This window comes from Lutra lutra, chromosome 18, assembly GCF_902655055.1.
Source record: "Lutra lutra chromosome 18, mLutLut1.2, whole genome shotgun sequence".
NCBI classification, from domain to species: domain Eukaryota; kingdom Metazoa; phylum Chordata; class Mammalia; order Carnivora; family Mustelidae; genus Lutra; species Lutra lutra.
The window spans coordinates 3,209,667-3,226,790 of NC_062295.1; the positions used below are offsets into that span (position 1 = coordinate 3,209,667).

A 17,124-nucleotide genomic window follows, 5' to 3' on the forward strand; every position below is an offset into this window, starting at 1 on the left:
ACTGAGCTTACATTCTAGGTATCAGACCTCACCATAGACAGGGAGGAAGCAGGACTGGGAGGTCCTCTGCACATTCCTCTCCTGTACTGCAGGCCCCCTATCACTCTGGTGTGAGAAGGGACAGGTGCTCTTTGGAAGGGAGAAGCTTCACATTTTCATGAGGTCCAACTTATCTCTTCTTTCTCTGGCTGCTCATGCTTTTCAGTCATAGCTAAGAAACCACTGCCTGACCCAAGCTTGTGGAGACGGACACCTACAATCCTGAGGGTTTCAAGTCTTGCTTGCACATCTGGAAGGGGCACCTGCTGACCCATCATGGGCTCCCTGTATGCTTCCATTCTGTTTCTCTTCCCTTTCTCACCCCCTGTCTTCCATTTGTTCTTTTTTAAGTCTTTGAGGGGGGAGATCCTGGGACTGGTTGGCAGCTGAGGGGCTGCAAAGGACACTGACTCTGTGGCAAAGAAGGTGCCCACCTGTGCGGAGGGCCGGGGTCTGTGAGAGAGGACGCTGAGCAGCAGAGCTGGGGGAGGGAAGGAAAGAGGACCGGGTCACCTGAAATGAGCTTGCGGGGGCCTCTGGTGTGGGGAGGCGGGTCCGCGGAGCTGCCACCAGATTGCACAACCATTAACTGTGGAGCCAGCAGAGGGAGCTAAAGGCTAAAATCTGGAACAGAGCTGAGCAGGTGAGCCCTTACCTGATGGAGACCACGAGGGACAGCACCTCCAGCAGCAGGGCAGCGCTGAAGACTGCCAGGGCGGCAGGTGGGGGAGACGTGGAGGCAGCCCCATACTTCAGAAAGCAGGTGATGGAGAGAATCAGAAAAACTGTTGTCGACAGAAACACATCTAGCAGGGAGCTGAAGGTGGCACTGGCAAAAGTCTTCACGGGAGAATTCTTTATAACCTGTTTGGGAAAGGAGGGGTGGTGGGAGGCATGAGTAGAAGCTCCAACAGGTGGCCATGGAGTAGGATTTTGATGGAAAACACAGCAAACATTTGGGGAGCACTTGCCCATCCTGGACCTAGCACAGGTGGTAAGGGCTTGAGGTGGGCCATCTCTCCTATTCCATTTAACAACGAGGAAACAAGGCACAGAGCAGTTAAGAAATGGACAAGGTCACACAGCAAGCTATTATAAACCAGTGAGTTCTCAAACAGATTATATCCTGGGCCTGAAAGCTGGGTTATGGACCCTGCATCTGTAAAAGCCATTGCATAATTTTCTGGAAGCTTCCAGTGAATGGTTGGGTCCCAGGTCCAGGGTGTGTGAAAGCTTCGAGGCAGAAGTAACAGGCAGGCATCGAAGCAACAGCAGGTGAAGCATAGGTATGCCAAGGGATAGCACGACATGCTCGTGCCTTCACTCAAGAGCCTGCTCTGGGCCTGGCTCTGCATGGGGTGCTGGAGGCAGACATGAAACATCGCCCTCGGGAGGCTCAGAGCCTAACAGGGGACGGACAGGGTCTGGAATGTCAGGGTGGTATGGTAAATGCAACAAAGAGCCACGCACGTGGTGTTTGGGAGTCACCAGGAAGGAGGGACAAAATGAGGAAAGCACGGAGCAAAGGGGCCTGGAAATGACACGCCAGTGACGTCAGACAAAGGGGCACTGAAAGATCAGGGGTCTTCTCCCCGTGTGGATTTGGGGTTTACAGATCATGGGAAATCAGTATTAGCCTTCATTTTCCTATCACTCGAGGAGGGGAAACAAGGCTGCGGAAGCACGAAGCTGACTGTGAACTACCCTGTGCAGACAGCAAATCTCTTCTCTAGATGTAGAAGGGGAAACACACCTCTTCTTGATAGCTGGTCCTGTAGGATCGCTCTAACTCCTGATCCAAGAAGTTCAAGCTGAACTGATTGATGGGTGGCTTGAAAAAATAATCTTTCATCAGGCTAGGAGAAACAAAACATGCAGGTATCAGCGCGGAGCTCTATCGGCAGACTCCAGTCAGCCTCCCAGACACCACTCCTGAAGCACGTCAGACGGCCCGCGTCTGGGAGTCACTACGTAAAGATACTGCTTGACCCTCCTTGAGAACATACGTCTGGAAAGTGCTTTGTATTTTCAGAATACATGTTACGTTTCCTCTCCACTAAAGCAGGACCGTTTGCAGTCATTACAGCATACGTCATGAGCACCATGCTTCTGGAGACATCTTCCAGTGTCTGGGGAAGCACAGCTCTGCTGTGCTAGGAAACCACCGCTCTGAAGGAACAGACATCCCTGTACCGAGGACTTAGGCTGATTCCAAGGCTTCTGATGGAGACCTAACTCAGAGCCGCTGTCCAGTCATTCAGAGCACTGACAGTAATGACCACCATCAGAGCTGACAGGTCGTATATGCACAAAACTGTTTAGAGTCACCATAATTGGAGTGCTATTGTCACATATGCAGACTGCGTGTGAAACCTGAATAATAATACTCAATGATTTTAAACAAGCAGAGACATCAAACCTGCTTTATGTGACTCTTTCATTCTTTTATGGTTGCTAGTAAATAGTAGTATCTTTTTTATAAGGCAGGAAATTTAAGAGAGTGTTAACATGATTTCAGAAGGCAAATACAGCCATGGAGTGTAGTCTCTCTCCCTCACACAAGAACGCCTGTAATTACATCAGATAAAATAGTCACTCCCCTGTGCCTGACACACAGGGTCCCTGCAGCCCAGTGGACTCTCTGTGACAAGTGTGCCATTACCTCACTATGCTCTCAGACTCGGAAGAGAGAAAATTCCATCCCCGAAGGCAGATCCCCATCTTCCCTTCCACCCAGCAAGTGTGGACAGAGGGAAAACCAGCACAGCAGCCATACAGAGGACATGCAATGGTCACATGTAGCTAGACACTGTGCTGTTCTTCTGAAATTAATATTGACAAGTTCCTTTTCTGGGCACAGAGATTAGCTCCTTTTGGGCCAGTCCTCTCTGAAATAACAACAGTAAACTCTGGGAAAGATGTAAAAATGACTCATAGAAGGTACTGACTGACCAAAGGAGGTAGGAAATGGAGAAGAGTCACTCCTGGAAGAAGGGAACAGCACCAGCTTAATTTCTCATGTTTTGCTGTTTTTCTTTTAGCCATTAGTCAGCACCACGTGCAGGACAGCTAAAACTCAGATGAAAAAGCCACAATCTCCCTGGCTTGGAAAATCAGAAAATAATGTTTGGGGTGTCCACGGTTGGTAAATGAGGTTGAAAATCCCAGAAAAAAAGAAAAAAAAAAAAGAGAAGGGATATCCCCAAATTCGTCATATGAGCTTTTGCTCGAATCTCTGGCTGACCCCTCAAATCTGCATGAGCACAGCAGACTCCAAGAAGCCTAATTAAGGCTTAAAAAAGAGCAGCAGCTGCCTATACCAGGGGAGACAAAGTTTGCTGTGGGAGTTTACATAAGTTAACTACATGTTAAAACAAACAAACAAAGAAACAAAATATTGACACTCTTTAGAGCAATATAACCGAATCCAGAGTTTCTAAGCACCACACAAGCCAAATTTACACAACATACGAAGAAACAGGAAAATATGATCCAACTCAACAGAAGGGCAATCAGTGAAGGCAATCTGAGATTACCGAGAGGGTGGTATTAGAGGTCAGGGTCACAATGTATGCCAAGGTAACACAAGTGAAAACTACAGCAAAAGGGGTGGGAAGTGAGTAATGGTTCTACACAGGTACAAGATGTCTACATTTCAAGTAAAATGATACAGGGTTGCCTGGCCAGCTCAGTCAGAAGAGCATGTGAATTTTGACCTCGGGGTCACGAGTTCAGGACCCATGTTGGGTGTAGAGATTACTTACATAAACAAGTAAACTGAAAAAAAAAAAAAGTGAAATGATTCAATGTTAACCATAGGAAGACTATAAAAAATTCAAGGATGCCTATCTGTAAGTCCTGGAGCAACTACCAAAAAAAAAAAAATTCATAATAATGCAAAGAAGTATGGCTAAAAAGCCAGAAAATATATACAAATGGAATTAAATGGCAGAGACTTTTAGAACGATTTAAAAAGCAGACTCATAAGAGACACACTTCAAATATAAGGATACAGGTTGAAATTTTTTTTTTTAAACAGAAATTGAGACACCAAGCAACTAGGAAGAATAAGAAGGTTACAGTTATTATATTAGTATCAGATAAAGTGGTTTTTACAACAGAGTATTACCAGGGATAACGAGGGACACTTCAAAATGACAAAAGGACAAATTCACCAGGAATTTATAACACTCATAAATGTTTATGTACCTAAAAAAAAAAAAAAAAGCATGAAAATACTTGAAACAAAAACTGTCAGGACTAAAAGGAGACACAAAAAAATCCACAATTACAGTGAAAAATTTCTAAATCCCTCTCTTAACACTGATAGAGCAATAGATGAAAAGTAAAAAGACAGATGATCTAATGCTGCCAACCACCTGGACCTAACTGTGTCTATGGATCACAACACCCTACAAATGCATGTGGTTTGTTCATGAAAACAGACATGTGTGAGACCACAAAAAAAGTATCAATAAATGTAAAAGGGCTGAAATCATACCGAGTATGTCTTTGGCTACAATGACATTAAATCAGACACTAACAACACACATTTCGAAATACCATTCTTCATTAAAAGGAACCAAGGCTCTTTGGACAAACGGCTGATTCCCGACTAGGGTTAGGGAAGATCTAAGACGAGCCTGGAACATCCTGTTGTGCTAGAAGAGGGATCGAGAAACTGAAAAACAATTGGTGGAGGTGCTCCTGGATGGCTCAGTCAGTGGAGTCCTACTCTTGGTTGTGGCTCAGATTGTGATCTCAGGGTCCTGTGTTGGGCTCCCTGCTCAGCAGAGAGTCTGCTTGAGACTCTCTCTCTCCCTGGGCTCCTCCCTTGCCCTCTCTAAAATAATTTTTTTTTAAATGATGGAGCCATGTCAAAGTGCAGTTGGTGCTGCAGGAGAACTGACATTCTGAACCATCACAGTAAAGACTATTTTAAGCAAGAACCACGATGGAGATGAAATCTAGGGAAGTATGCTGAGGAATGGAGTGCACGCATGATCTTAAAGTACTGCTTACTGGGAGAAAATAACCACAGACTGGAGAGGTCAACACTTGCCTGGTTGCTCAAAATTACTATCACTGACAGAAGACAAATGGGCACCATTTGCCTCTGGATGGGATGCCCAAGAGGGATACATCATTTCTGTGGCCAAAATTTCCAGCCAAACTGGCATATGAACTGAAGATTGGGTCAAATATGCATCCATGTTGGATTTCCTGAATTTGGTAAACATGATTATGTAAAAGAACATCTTTGTAATTTAGGAAATTTAGTATTTAGGGGCAAAAGGAATGACAAATCCAACTTAGCATCAAATGGCTCAGGAAAAACAACAACAACATAAATTTCATAGAGAGAGAGAATAAAACAGAGTAAAATATTAAAAGCTGGTAAATCGGGCAAAGGGTAGAATGAGAATTCTTTGTATTAGTCATGTAACTTTTCTGTAAGTTTCAAATTATTTCAAAATAAAGTAAAATATTGACAATAGAAAGGCAAACATATGGGGATAAGGTGACTCAGAAAAAGGGAGACTCCTACCTGCAAATCCTTACTTTCATTGGTCATGGTTGACTCTTACCTGTCCTCTTTGATAACGTCAACAAAATGGGCATCTGTTTTCTCCCGGATGTTCTTGAACCTCAGCGGAAGGAGAGCTGACTGGTCCAAGCTCACTCCTGCCCACCTTCCCTTTTCCTGTAAGATCTCACACAGGGAGGTCTGACTGTTGGTGAGTTTCTCCTCTTGGGGAGGGCTCAGAAGTCCGTTCTGAGTTTTGGAATTTGGTGCTCCAGGAGCCTGCCTCAAGACAAGGGTTGGGGGGGGACAGACACAGAGGCTGCAGTGTGAGCACACAACAGCGCCACTCCAGCCCCAGCTCGGCTGTGCGGGGGCCCCACTGCACACCTGACCAACACCTTCACATCTCTGTTCTAACCTGACACTCAACCTCTCTACCCATCTGCTTCTCCCCATCCCCCTGTCCCGTCAGATTGCACCTTGGGGGTTGAGGCAGCCTGGAAGGTGTGACATCGTGGGAAGAGCTAATGAGGAGGTCAGAGAAGAGCTGAAGCTCTTGGAGCTTGCTAACCACAGAATCAGCATTACAGAGGGCCACGGGCAAAGGTTTGGGGGACTAGAGCGGTAGATGTGGTATGGAGATTCATCCAGAGGAAGGTGGCAGGTGGCACAATGGTGGAGGATAACAGACAAAAGCCTTCCTTTGTCTGTCCTTAGAGGGGCTCTCAGATTTGGTCTCTGTCCTGCTTTTTAGTGCAGCCCTAGGTCTGTCTCCAGGTGAGACTTCGCTGGCAGTGTCCTCGCTATTGGCCCTGACCCCAAGCCTCTCTCCACGCTGCACCTTTGCTCTTGCCGAGCCCCCTCTTCTCTCTGCACGTCTTCTACTGCATGTTCCGGCCCCAGAGATTGTCCCTAGCTACGGCGGTCCACGTGGCTTTAAGCTCTTCCTGCCCAAGAAGAGAGCCCCATGCAGCTGCGCACGTGTTATTCTGCTTCACGGGGGTTAGACCTGACTCTCCATCCTCATCTTTACTGCTCTATTCAAAACCCCCAGGATGAGAAGGTGTGGAACAGTGTCACCTACAAGGAGTTATTCTGAGAATCGAGAAGCTGACAAGACAGGAAGGTCACCTCTGATGGAGGCACCAGGAAAGGAACCCACAGGAACAGCCAAGAGCTTACCTTGGTGCTGTTTTTATGCTCCTCTTGACAGCCGTTCTGGACCGCTCCTCCTTCTGCACCCGCTTCTGATTTGGGGGCAAATGTGATTCCGCAGGAAGGACAAGTCTACAAGAAAAACATACACCATAGGAACACAGCCAGAAAGCTCCACGGCCACAACCCGTAATTCAAACCTATCGTTGCAACTGGCTGTCACGCTGAAAGGCGATAACCGAGGGGAAGGCTTCCTGAGCCACTGGAGCAGAGTTAAAATACACTGGTGAAGTGAAAACAGAAACACGTCCACACAAAGACTGGCACGTGGGTAGTCAGAGCAGTGCTATCCATAACAGCCAAAAAGCAGAAGCAACTCGAATGTCCGTCAATTAATGAATGGATCAACAATGTGGTCTGTCCACAGAATGGAATATTATTCAGCCGTCAAAGGGAACAAAACAGGGCGCCTGGGTGGCTCAGTGGGTTAAAGCTTCTGCCTTCGGCTCAGGTCATGATCCCAGGGTCCTGGGATCGAGCCCTGCATCAGGCTCTCTGCTGAGCAGAGAGCCTGCCTCCCTCCCCTCTGTCTACTTGTGATCTCTGTCTGTCAAATAAATAAAATCTAAATATATATATGTATATATATATATATTTAATTTTTTTTAAAAAAGGAACAAAACAATGACACGTGCTCCATCATGGACGAACCTTGCAAACGTTGTCAGGTGACGGAAGCCAGACACAAGGGGCCACACGTTACATGATTCTGTCTGTAGAAAGTGTCCAGAAAAGGCAAACTCATATAGAGGTGGTAAGGTGATTAGTGCGTGCCAGGAGCGAGGGGGCGAAGGGAATGGGGAGTGACCTAATGGGTGCGGAGTTCCTTCTCGGAGGGGTGAGGAAAATGTTCCAAAACTGGCTGTGGTGATGGTTGTACAATCTTGCAAATATACTAAAAACCACCAAACAGTACCCTTTAGAAGGGTAAATTTTATGGTAACATGAATTATATATCAATAAAGCTGTTACTAAGCCAAGCCACCAGCTGCTAGCCTACATGAGGTTCTTGAGCTCTGTGTGGTGGTGAGCTGCTCATGTAGGTCCCAGCTCAGGCTGGGAAGTCAGAGGGTCACGCTTACAGACCTAGGAGTTCTCAGAAGCAATTAACTGACTAGAAGAGAGAAGGTGAGGCCCACTACCATCAGGAGAGCAGAAAGGGCCAGGCTTGGCTCCTCACAACCAGGGTGTGGAGCTGCCCTGTTCAAATCGCTCACCTCCATCCTCTCACCGATAAAACCAGGGTGGGGTTTCTGCAAGAGATGTGTAGTAAGAACTAAGTGAAGATGTGTGTAGCTACTCTAGCCTTGCTCCTGGCACTCCGTGCCCCCTCAGTCAACCCACTCCTACGATCGGTGGGACCCAGTCAACTGGCTGCCGCCACCGAGACAGCAGCTGAGAGCTCCCAGTGGGGATGACGAACGCAAGCAGGACAAGAGTTAAGGGACTCTGACAATTCCTAGGGTGACAAGCTCGATTACACACTGGAATACGTTACAGGAGGCTAGACACTATTTTAGAAATTCAAAATAAGTATCACTTAGTACCCACAGGCAAGGATATGAGCTCCATCACATCCCAAGTTAGATTTCAGGCCTCTATTGTATTAAATAAAAGAAATGCTCTAAAGAGTTGTGTCATTTGGGAATCTGATGCAATGCGCACGTTTCAACATTTGTATTCATTCAAAAAATGAAAATACATGTGCCAAAGCAGCAGGCCAAGTCATTAACTAACTACCCGAGCAAACAGCAGTACCAAGGTAAAATATGCCTATAGCTCTTTATTTTTATTTTTATTTTTTAAAGATTTTATTTATTTGACAGAGATCACAAGTAGGCAGAGAGGCAGGCAGAGAGAGAAAGAGTAGGAAGCAGGCTCCCCGCCGAGTGGAGAGCCTGATGTGGGGCTCGATGTGGAGCTCCATCCTAGGACCCTGGGATCATGACCCAAGCCGAAAGCAGAGGCTTAACCCACTGAGCCACCCAGATGCCCCTGCCTATAGCTCTTTAAACACTGACAGTATTAACAGGGGCAGAGTGTTCTAATTGTTAGTATAATATATAAATCTATTTTGATGCACCCTGGTAATGACTGAGTTAAACTTCAAATCATGTTGCTAATGGGGCCACTGATCTTCTCAAATGAAAAAACAAAATCCAAACAAAATCCAACACCATGCCCCTGGAAGGGCCCTCCCAGCCCCCCCCCGGAGGGGTGACATCACTGCGCTTCAGTGATGAGCCCAGCAGACTCCTGAGGGCACTCCTGAGCAGGGGTGGGAGTGAATGGCTCTGGTAGTGGCGGTGGTGGCAGGATGCTCCTCGAGCACGATACCAGCCCTTGAGAGGGCCACCTGGCAGCCCAAGGGGAGTGGGGGCACCACGTGGTGCCCAGGACAGTCCCAGACACTCTAATCTGAGTCATACCCTTAGGGTCTGGGGCTTTCCCCAGTCTTGGACAGATGTGACTCAATAGCATGAGGTATTTCTCTGGCCACTTTTCACACTCAAAGACTAGAGAAGTAGTGTGAAGACACTAGTTCTAGTTAGTTCCTGGAGGCTGCTCCAGTGATGACTGGTAGTGGAGCACAGGGATAAGGGTGCTGGCGTTGAGATCCAACTGTCATGGACCAAATCCAGGATCAAACGCTGACTAGGGTAGGGGGAGCTCCAAGCCTCGGTTTCTCCTTTCCACAAAAGGACTGCATCTCCCACAGCTGACGTCATGCAAGAGGGAGCAAGGATGAGGATGCCACATTCTGGCCCCATGGGAGGACTGCGGCTGACAGGATGTCCGGCAGTGGGCAGGAGAGGCTGCACAAACAGACACACAGGTATTTCCCATCCCGGACTCTGCCTGAGGTGCTAGTCGGTATTCAACACATGTTGGTCCTTAACAGTCAAACCTCTGGCTATGAAGACAGCACATCTGCCCTTTCATGTCCTTATCAGCAACAGAATGGCCATCCTTGGTATCTCTTGGCCTCAGTTTGCTCCTAAGTACTTTTCTCTCCTCAAGCATACCATGTGTATTTTAGAAACAGACTGTCTGCTTCTTAGGAACTCCCCATGGCATGCTGGCTTTACACAGAAGATGTTTATACACTTAGAGCCACAAATAGGCAACAGAGACTAGCAAACCTGCTGGACAGCAGAGGGCACACACTGTCTGTGAAAGATTCCCTGCACATGCACCAAAGGCACATGACTACGGAATTGTGCCCTCTCTCTGGAGGCTGACCTCAAAGGGGCTGGAAGGCCCGTGGAGCCCGGGAGTGTCCATGGGGACCGCGCTGATCTCCAGGAGGCTATGACTATGGTCTTCACGACTGGGCAACCCAAGTCCCACGTCCCTTTGACACAGAGGCTAGGCGGCCTGTACCTGGCCATGAAACAATGTTCTAATACAGAGGTAAGGTCTGGTAGACTGTCCACAGAAGAATCTCAGGAAGCAAAGGCACAGACGTAATGTTCATAAATGGTCTCAAAGAATGTCCTCAGGGAGGTTCAGGTACATGTCAGAGTCACATGGGAATCAGTAGAGAGCAGGCCCTGTGGCTGGGACTTCCCATGGTCTGAACAGTGCTCACTACTCCCTCTGCACCCACATCAGCTTCTTCCAGGGAGTGGGGACACCAGGGGCAGCGGGGAGAACCAGCTGTGGACTCCAGGCCCCCCTGTAGCAAAGCAGCCCCAGGAACTTAGAGCACATGGACCCACACTATCATTTCATTGTGCTTTGAAAATATGGCTTTTTGTCCTCCTATCTCTTCCTCATCTACTTTGCTTTGGGGGGGGGAAATTTCATTGATTAAATCTTTATAACAAATGAAACAAAAAATCTTAGAGAAGACCACCTGCCCGATGGAGACATCCGCACATCTCCACATTCCCTTCTGACGTGCGGCGAGCGTCCCTTCTGCACCAGAAAGGTCCCAATAGGCAACAGAGGGTGGGTCTCTTTCCCCTTTCCACTACCCACAAAAACTTGAACTGTTTTCCAGCTTCATTTTAATCTGAGTTAAAAACATGTCAAAAACTAGTTTTTGCCAAGCACACAGATACCTCTGTGAAATGTTTCCTCACCCATTAAACATATGACTCTCCTCTTGCTGAGAAGCCCTCACCCAAAAGAGCATTTTGGACTTGGGGGAACTATCTGGGGGGTACCTTACCATCTTGGGAGGCATGCCTGATGCATCGGATAAAATCACTCGTACAATGGTAACAGCTGCCATGATGGGGAAGCACCTGTGTGCTGAGCGCACATGTGTGAACACGAATCCATGCAGCGTCCGTGCTCTCATGCGCCTGATCTCAGTTAATCCTCATAACACACCACGAAGCCGAACAGAAGACACAAAGGTTCGTCATCAGTGGGAGTCGGCATGCAGGCTCCTGGTCCCTGACCATTGTGCAGCCTCTCTCTGGCCTCCCTTCCTAACACAGAGAGAACCCAGGAATAATCCTAGCACTATGACCTCCTGGGCCTCGTTCCCCTGAAGCAACCCAAGCAGTTATGACCACCTCCTGGTGCTTCTAAGTGGCACTACTGGCACATTGGCACCAAGGGAAGCTTTATTAAGGCAAGCTAAGGTCCCCAAAACAGAGTACTCGACGGGCCAAGGAGTGTGCTGGTTGCTGCCTGGGAAACCTGAGATCCCTTGGAGAACACCCAAGAGCAAACTCTGCTCTTTCCCAGATGATCTCTGCTCCTTCCCCCAGTGCGGATGTGGGCTTTGGAGGGAGATGGGAACTACTTCTCTAACACACATTTCTCTAACACATTTGCATTTGTTTTTAACACATCTCAATACACACATGCTACATCCTGTTTGGAATAAATGGCATAGATCTATAAAATGGGTTTTTCTTCAAGGCTATTTCTCTTCACAAGATAAATCAGTTCTAGGCCAACAGCTGTCCTTTTTCATAACTGTCAAGGAAGAGAGGAGGGAAACCTCTTTTCTGAGAAATGAAGAGGAAATATCAGAAAAGCACTGGCTCTGCCTGTTTAGTCTGCTGAACATGACTATTTGGTAAGCTGTCCTAGGACCAAGAGAAGCAATCCTTGCTCCCAAACTCAGAACTCAGGCTGAATGTGGCAGATGAGAATGTGCAACAGTAACAGGACAGACCTGCTGAGGCCCACCGGAGGCTCTCGGCTCTCTGCCTGCAGTCCTCATAAGCACCATGAAGCAGACCCTATGATTTGCCCCATTCCACATAAAAGAAACAGAGGCAGAGAAGACAAAGGACTTGCCCAGAGTCTCCCAGTCAGAGTGTGACAGAGGGGACCTTGAGCCTAGACAACAGCACCCTGGACCCCATCCGTGCATGTGACATCTCCAAGGGAACAGGAGCTGCCTGCACGGCGAGGCCTCAGCCTGGCTTCTGCTGCCGGAGCCGGGGCATGCGACACTGTTTAAGCCAGTGAATAGATGATCTCTGCAACTAAAACACTAGAGAAAAAGAGAAGCAGAAATTGTTACAGAAAAAGATAGGTATCCCAGAAGCTTTATGAATAGAAAGTGCACAGTCTGAGAATACAGGAGGCAAAACAACAACAAGGACAACAACAAAAACCTGTAAAAATCAGACTCAGGATCTCAGAGTCACGGAATGTGGAGTCTCAAAACTCTGCTCAGACTCCTGAGCCCTAAATGACCACCAAGTCTAATAACTGAGGCTGATAAGGCGAACAGATCATTCCTGTGCTGTGGAAATATTCCATCAGGAAGTCAAAGTAAGAAGATATTTGGCATTTTGGGAAATTTCATTTTCGTGTAATACTTCACTCCCTGATGATACCAGTGAAATGATGCTGGACATATCTTCTCATGTTAATTCATATGTGATAGATAATAGAAATACAACCGAAGGGCGCCTGGGTGGCTCAGTTGGTTAAGCGACTGCCTTCAGCTCAGGTCATGATCCCAGAGTCCTGGGATCAAGTCCCGCATCAGGCTCCCTGCTCCATGGGGAGTCTGCTTCTCCCTCTGACCTTCTCCCCTCTCATGCTCTCTCTCACTGTCTCTTTCTCAAATAAATAAAGAAAATCTTAAAAAAAAATACAACCGATGTTATATATACACTTGCAGTTAGATTATATAGTATGATTAAAATAATAAATACATTAAAATAGTTAATACATATATATTAGACATTTAAATTGTAAAAGAGCTTAGAGTTAATGGAGAGCAGGAAAGACAGTTCAGGGAGCTGGCACGTGTCCTTCTCTGGTGTTCTGGAATGTCAGTGTCTCTGGGCAACCACACCACAGTCATGGAGACTAAGGCACAAGCGCTTGCCAGTACTATTAACTAGGCTACTAACTATATTCAGCTTTCCCAGCTTTTCCCCAAATCGCCTTTTTCTGTACCAGCATCCCAGCTGCATTTAGCATTTCCTTGTCTCTTCCAGCCTATGGCAGGTCCTCGGTCTTTCCATGTCTTCGATGACAGTGTGTTGGTCAGGCGTCAGGGGTTTTGTAGACAGGCCTTGGATCTGCACTCCTCTGATGCTTTCTCATGAGTTGGATGAGGTTCAGGATTTAGGAGAAGGACCCCACAGAGCTGATGGGTCCTTAGCACATCACATGGTGGGGATGGGGGCATGTATGCGACACTGCGAGTCTCATTCATTGTGATGCTGACCTCATCATTCAGTGAGGCAGGGCCTACCGGGTTTTCCACTGTGGATTTACTGTTCTTCTCTTTGTTATCAGCAAACATCCAGGGGAGAGGGGGGAGGGTGGAGATGCTCGGAGGCTGTGCAAATATCCTGTTTCTCCTTAAACTTTTACCCACTAATTTTAGAACTCACAGAGGGAACCAGCAGCAAATATGACTGTGGTGGTCTAGTGTTGGTTCTCTCTCTCCCTCACTCCTTCTGCCTCCATCAGCTGGAACTCTTCTGTAAGGTGCTGTATTTCCATGGGACAACTTTCTCCTAGCTGAAGCAAACACACATGACTGGAAATATAGATAAAACCTGAAAGTATTTTTTTTTTAAGAACTTATTTTATGTTCCCACTTCAGAGCCAGCAATCAGACTACTATTTATCTTATAACAGCTTTGTCAAGATAGAATTCACATACCACGTAATTAACCCACGTAGAGAGTATATAATTCCGTGGCTTTTAGTGTATTCGCAGAATTGTGCAACTATCACCACTACCATTTCGACAACCATTTAGAAGAGATTCTTATTTACTGTCTAAACTACAGATAGATAATTTACTACTTTTTCCATTTCTGAAATGAACTGAGAGGCCAGCTGTCTCCTCACACGGAGCCCACTCCTAACAATTTACATACAAATAACAAGGAGATAAGTGATCATTTATTCATTTAAAAAGTTATAGGGACTGCCACAGAAGGATGGTCCTGGGGCTACTGACCTCAAAGGGAAGGTATTACCCTTTTGAAACAGAACAGATTCTCTCTGAATTGCCCCCATGTGGATGAATTCCCATCATTAGCCTCATTAACTGTAAACATGTAGAAATGCCCTATGAGCGCACGGCCCCAGGGTTCTGAATAATAGATTAGGGTTAAATTCACAAAGAGGAGCCAAGTAGACATCTTTCCAAGGAGGTCCTTTAGAGATGAACTGAGACGCTTTCACAGCTCACAAAGTTTGCGGGTTGGGACTGATGTGATACAAAAAACCATCCACATCTTTGGTTCTCATTTCTTTGTTCTTCATGAAGATGCTAGACCAGCTGTGTTTATGGCACATGCAGTCTCAGTCCGTCCGTCACCAGTGTTCATGGAAAAGGAGCCGCAGACGCCACTGCAGAGCTGCGGTCACACGGAACGGGCCAGGGTGCTGATGCTCCAAAATCACATGTGCGATGTGGTTCCATCCCCTATGGCAAAAACTGAAGAACCTCCCTCACGTCAGAACAAACAGAGAAGGCAAGACCTTCCTGAGAGAGTCAGTGACTCCTTGTGGGCAAATCAAAGCGGGATCTGTCTCCTCCTGCCCTTCTTCACTCCTGCCACGGGCGCTGTCCATTTCTCCACGTGGAGCGAATACATGCGAGTCCAGTGTTCACAGAGCTTCTACTCCAAACCAAACATTCATGGGCATTACTTCAGCTCATCTTCACAGCAACCCTGGGAGAGCGTCATCACCATCTCACTGTGACCCAGAGGAACTTAGCTTACAGTCCTAAAGCCACGGCTGTGAGAAGGATCTTTGATTTGAAGTTCTGGCCCTTTCCACAGTAATACTCCTCTTCCCTGATTATGCTCTCCAGGACCTTCCTGATGAGAAACTCTTCACTGCCAGTCACTCCAGAAGCCAAAGTTTAGGTGTGGGAAGGGGTCTCTCTGACCTATGACCTCAGGGCCAAACCCTTTGTCCTTTGATGTCACTACTATGTCAATACAGTACTTGGACTATTTAATGAAATATTAGGTAAAAATTCTCCAGCTATGAACTGGGAGACAACTCACATGGGGCAAGGGCACTTAGGAGCGGAAAACGAATGCTTGGTTGACGTTACCTGCTTCTATTCAGTGCTGCCCAGGCTCCTGAACTCCGTCCTTGTTGGCCTACCTCTGGAGAGCTACAGTTCTCTGTGTATCATTCAAGAATAAAAAACTTAAACCAAAAGAAACTTTTAATTATCTACCACAAACCAGGCTGTACCCTTGAGAAAAACGTAAGTTATTTCACACATGGTTTCTGCCTGCATCCCAGGAGCTCGCAGGAAGCTGCATGAGGAACGAGTAAAGGTGCGTGTGACAGCCGAACGGACCAAGAACGTGGTGATGGGGAGACAGCACTGTTAGTGGGAGGAGTGACAGCAAATTCCAGTGACAGTGAACAGGGCAAAGAAGAGCAGCTCAGAGGGCAGAGGACAGTGAGAGGCACTGCCGGTGACAGGAGCAACAGGAGGACCAAGGCCTGCATGCATTCACCTGAGGAATATTCACTCAACACCTTTCCCTAATTTCTTGGTTCCTGCATGAAACTCCTTCCACTAGACAATCATTCCCCTAATAGGTGTGGCTTAAAGAAAGAAGTCTGTGGTCACAGAAGCCCGAGAATGCCGCCACCACATCCCCCCCGGAGGCCTAGTGCACAGAAGCATGCTAAAGGCCAGGACGTCCTAGAGTACAGAGACCCTTTCTATAGCATGTAGCACAGAAATGCACAGGTTTCCCTGACCACAGAAAGCTTTTTCCATAACTGCCACCTATGTCCAACCTCAGAAACTACTGCTCAGGATATGTACTTTCAAGGGAAACACTGCCTGTCACAGGCCCCTCCCGCGAGCCAGGGCTTCTCATGCCGGGCAGGGAGATGTGGGGTCGGTGACAGAAATCCACGTGGGAGCTACCTCTCACTGGATGGAGGGGCAGTGGCCAGGAAGGAAAGAATCTCGTTCACAGGGACAGTCAACAGACCATGGCAAAGGATTAGGAGGAACCAGTCAGTGCTTCTAGCTAAACAGAAAGACTAACCGTACTGCGGACGACATAAGGCAACAAACCAGTGACATGTGGGAGGTACTGACAAGTGCACAGGATAAATCCACCCCAAGAACCCATGAGCAAGCAGCCAGTATTTTTTCTGTTGTGTAAAAACTCTTACTCAAAAGGCTTTATACGTCAGATCACAGTGTACGTAATGCTTGAAGTGGACCTCAGTTTTCAGTCTTTCAGCCTTGACGATGGCTCCTAACAACTCACTGTTACCCCACGCTTGCTATCTACAAGGCACTCACCCAAGCCCGCTCTTACCTGACCCCAGGAGCTAGAAGCAGAGGGGCCAGACTGTGCACAACTTCCCCAGAGCGGCAAAGCCTGGAGTGGAGACCATGCTGTCTACCTCTCCATGCTCCCTCCACTCCAACCGTGGGGGTTGTCCTCATCTCAGATGTCCTCACATGAAAATATCCCAGAAATTATACTTCAGGATCCAGATTGTCCTTACCCTCCTGGAAGGGGCACAAAGATTCTCCCCCTCACCCCAGAATTCTTTTTGGCAGACACAGTTAAATTAATAGATCACAAGATTTTTCAGAAAACTTTCAAAGACTATTAAAAATTTATACATGACAACAGAATACGCTTAATAGTTTTTATCTATCCAGATTTTCAAAATAAAGATATATTTACATCTATAACTATAGCTATATACATGTAACTAGAACAAGAAATGTTCTTTGGGATAAGAGAAAACCTTAGGTTAATTTAACATCAAATCGCTGTCACTAAACTTGGAAGTTATGTGCTGTGGATAGAAACACACACACAGATAATCTAACATGGCAGGCAAACACAACACATCATTTGTTTTTGGATTTGAGCTCTATTTCTCTA

The 17,124-nt window shown here is 46.9% G+C and overlaps 1 protein-coding gene across 1 annotated transcript in view; it reads right to left on the reverse strand.

The window, feature by feature from the left end:
* Window positions 1-17,124, reverse strand: part of ADCY9 (adenylate cyclase 9) — a 123,623-nt gene that overhangs the window by 22,837 nt on the left and 83,662 nt on the right. Inside the window, exons 4-7 of the mRNA XM_047714480.1 lie at window positions 6,749-6,853; window positions 5,628-5,845; window positions 1,793-1,895; window positions 695-903 (exon numbers count right to left, since the gene is read on the reverse strand). Of these exons, the coding sequence (XP_047570436.1) occupies window positions 695-903; window positions 1,793-1,895; window positions 5,628-5,845; window positions 6,749-6,853 (635 nt within the window). The remainder of the gene's footprint in view (window positions 1-694; window positions 904-1,792; window positions 1,896-5,627; window positions 5,846-6,748; window positions 6,854-17,124) is intronic.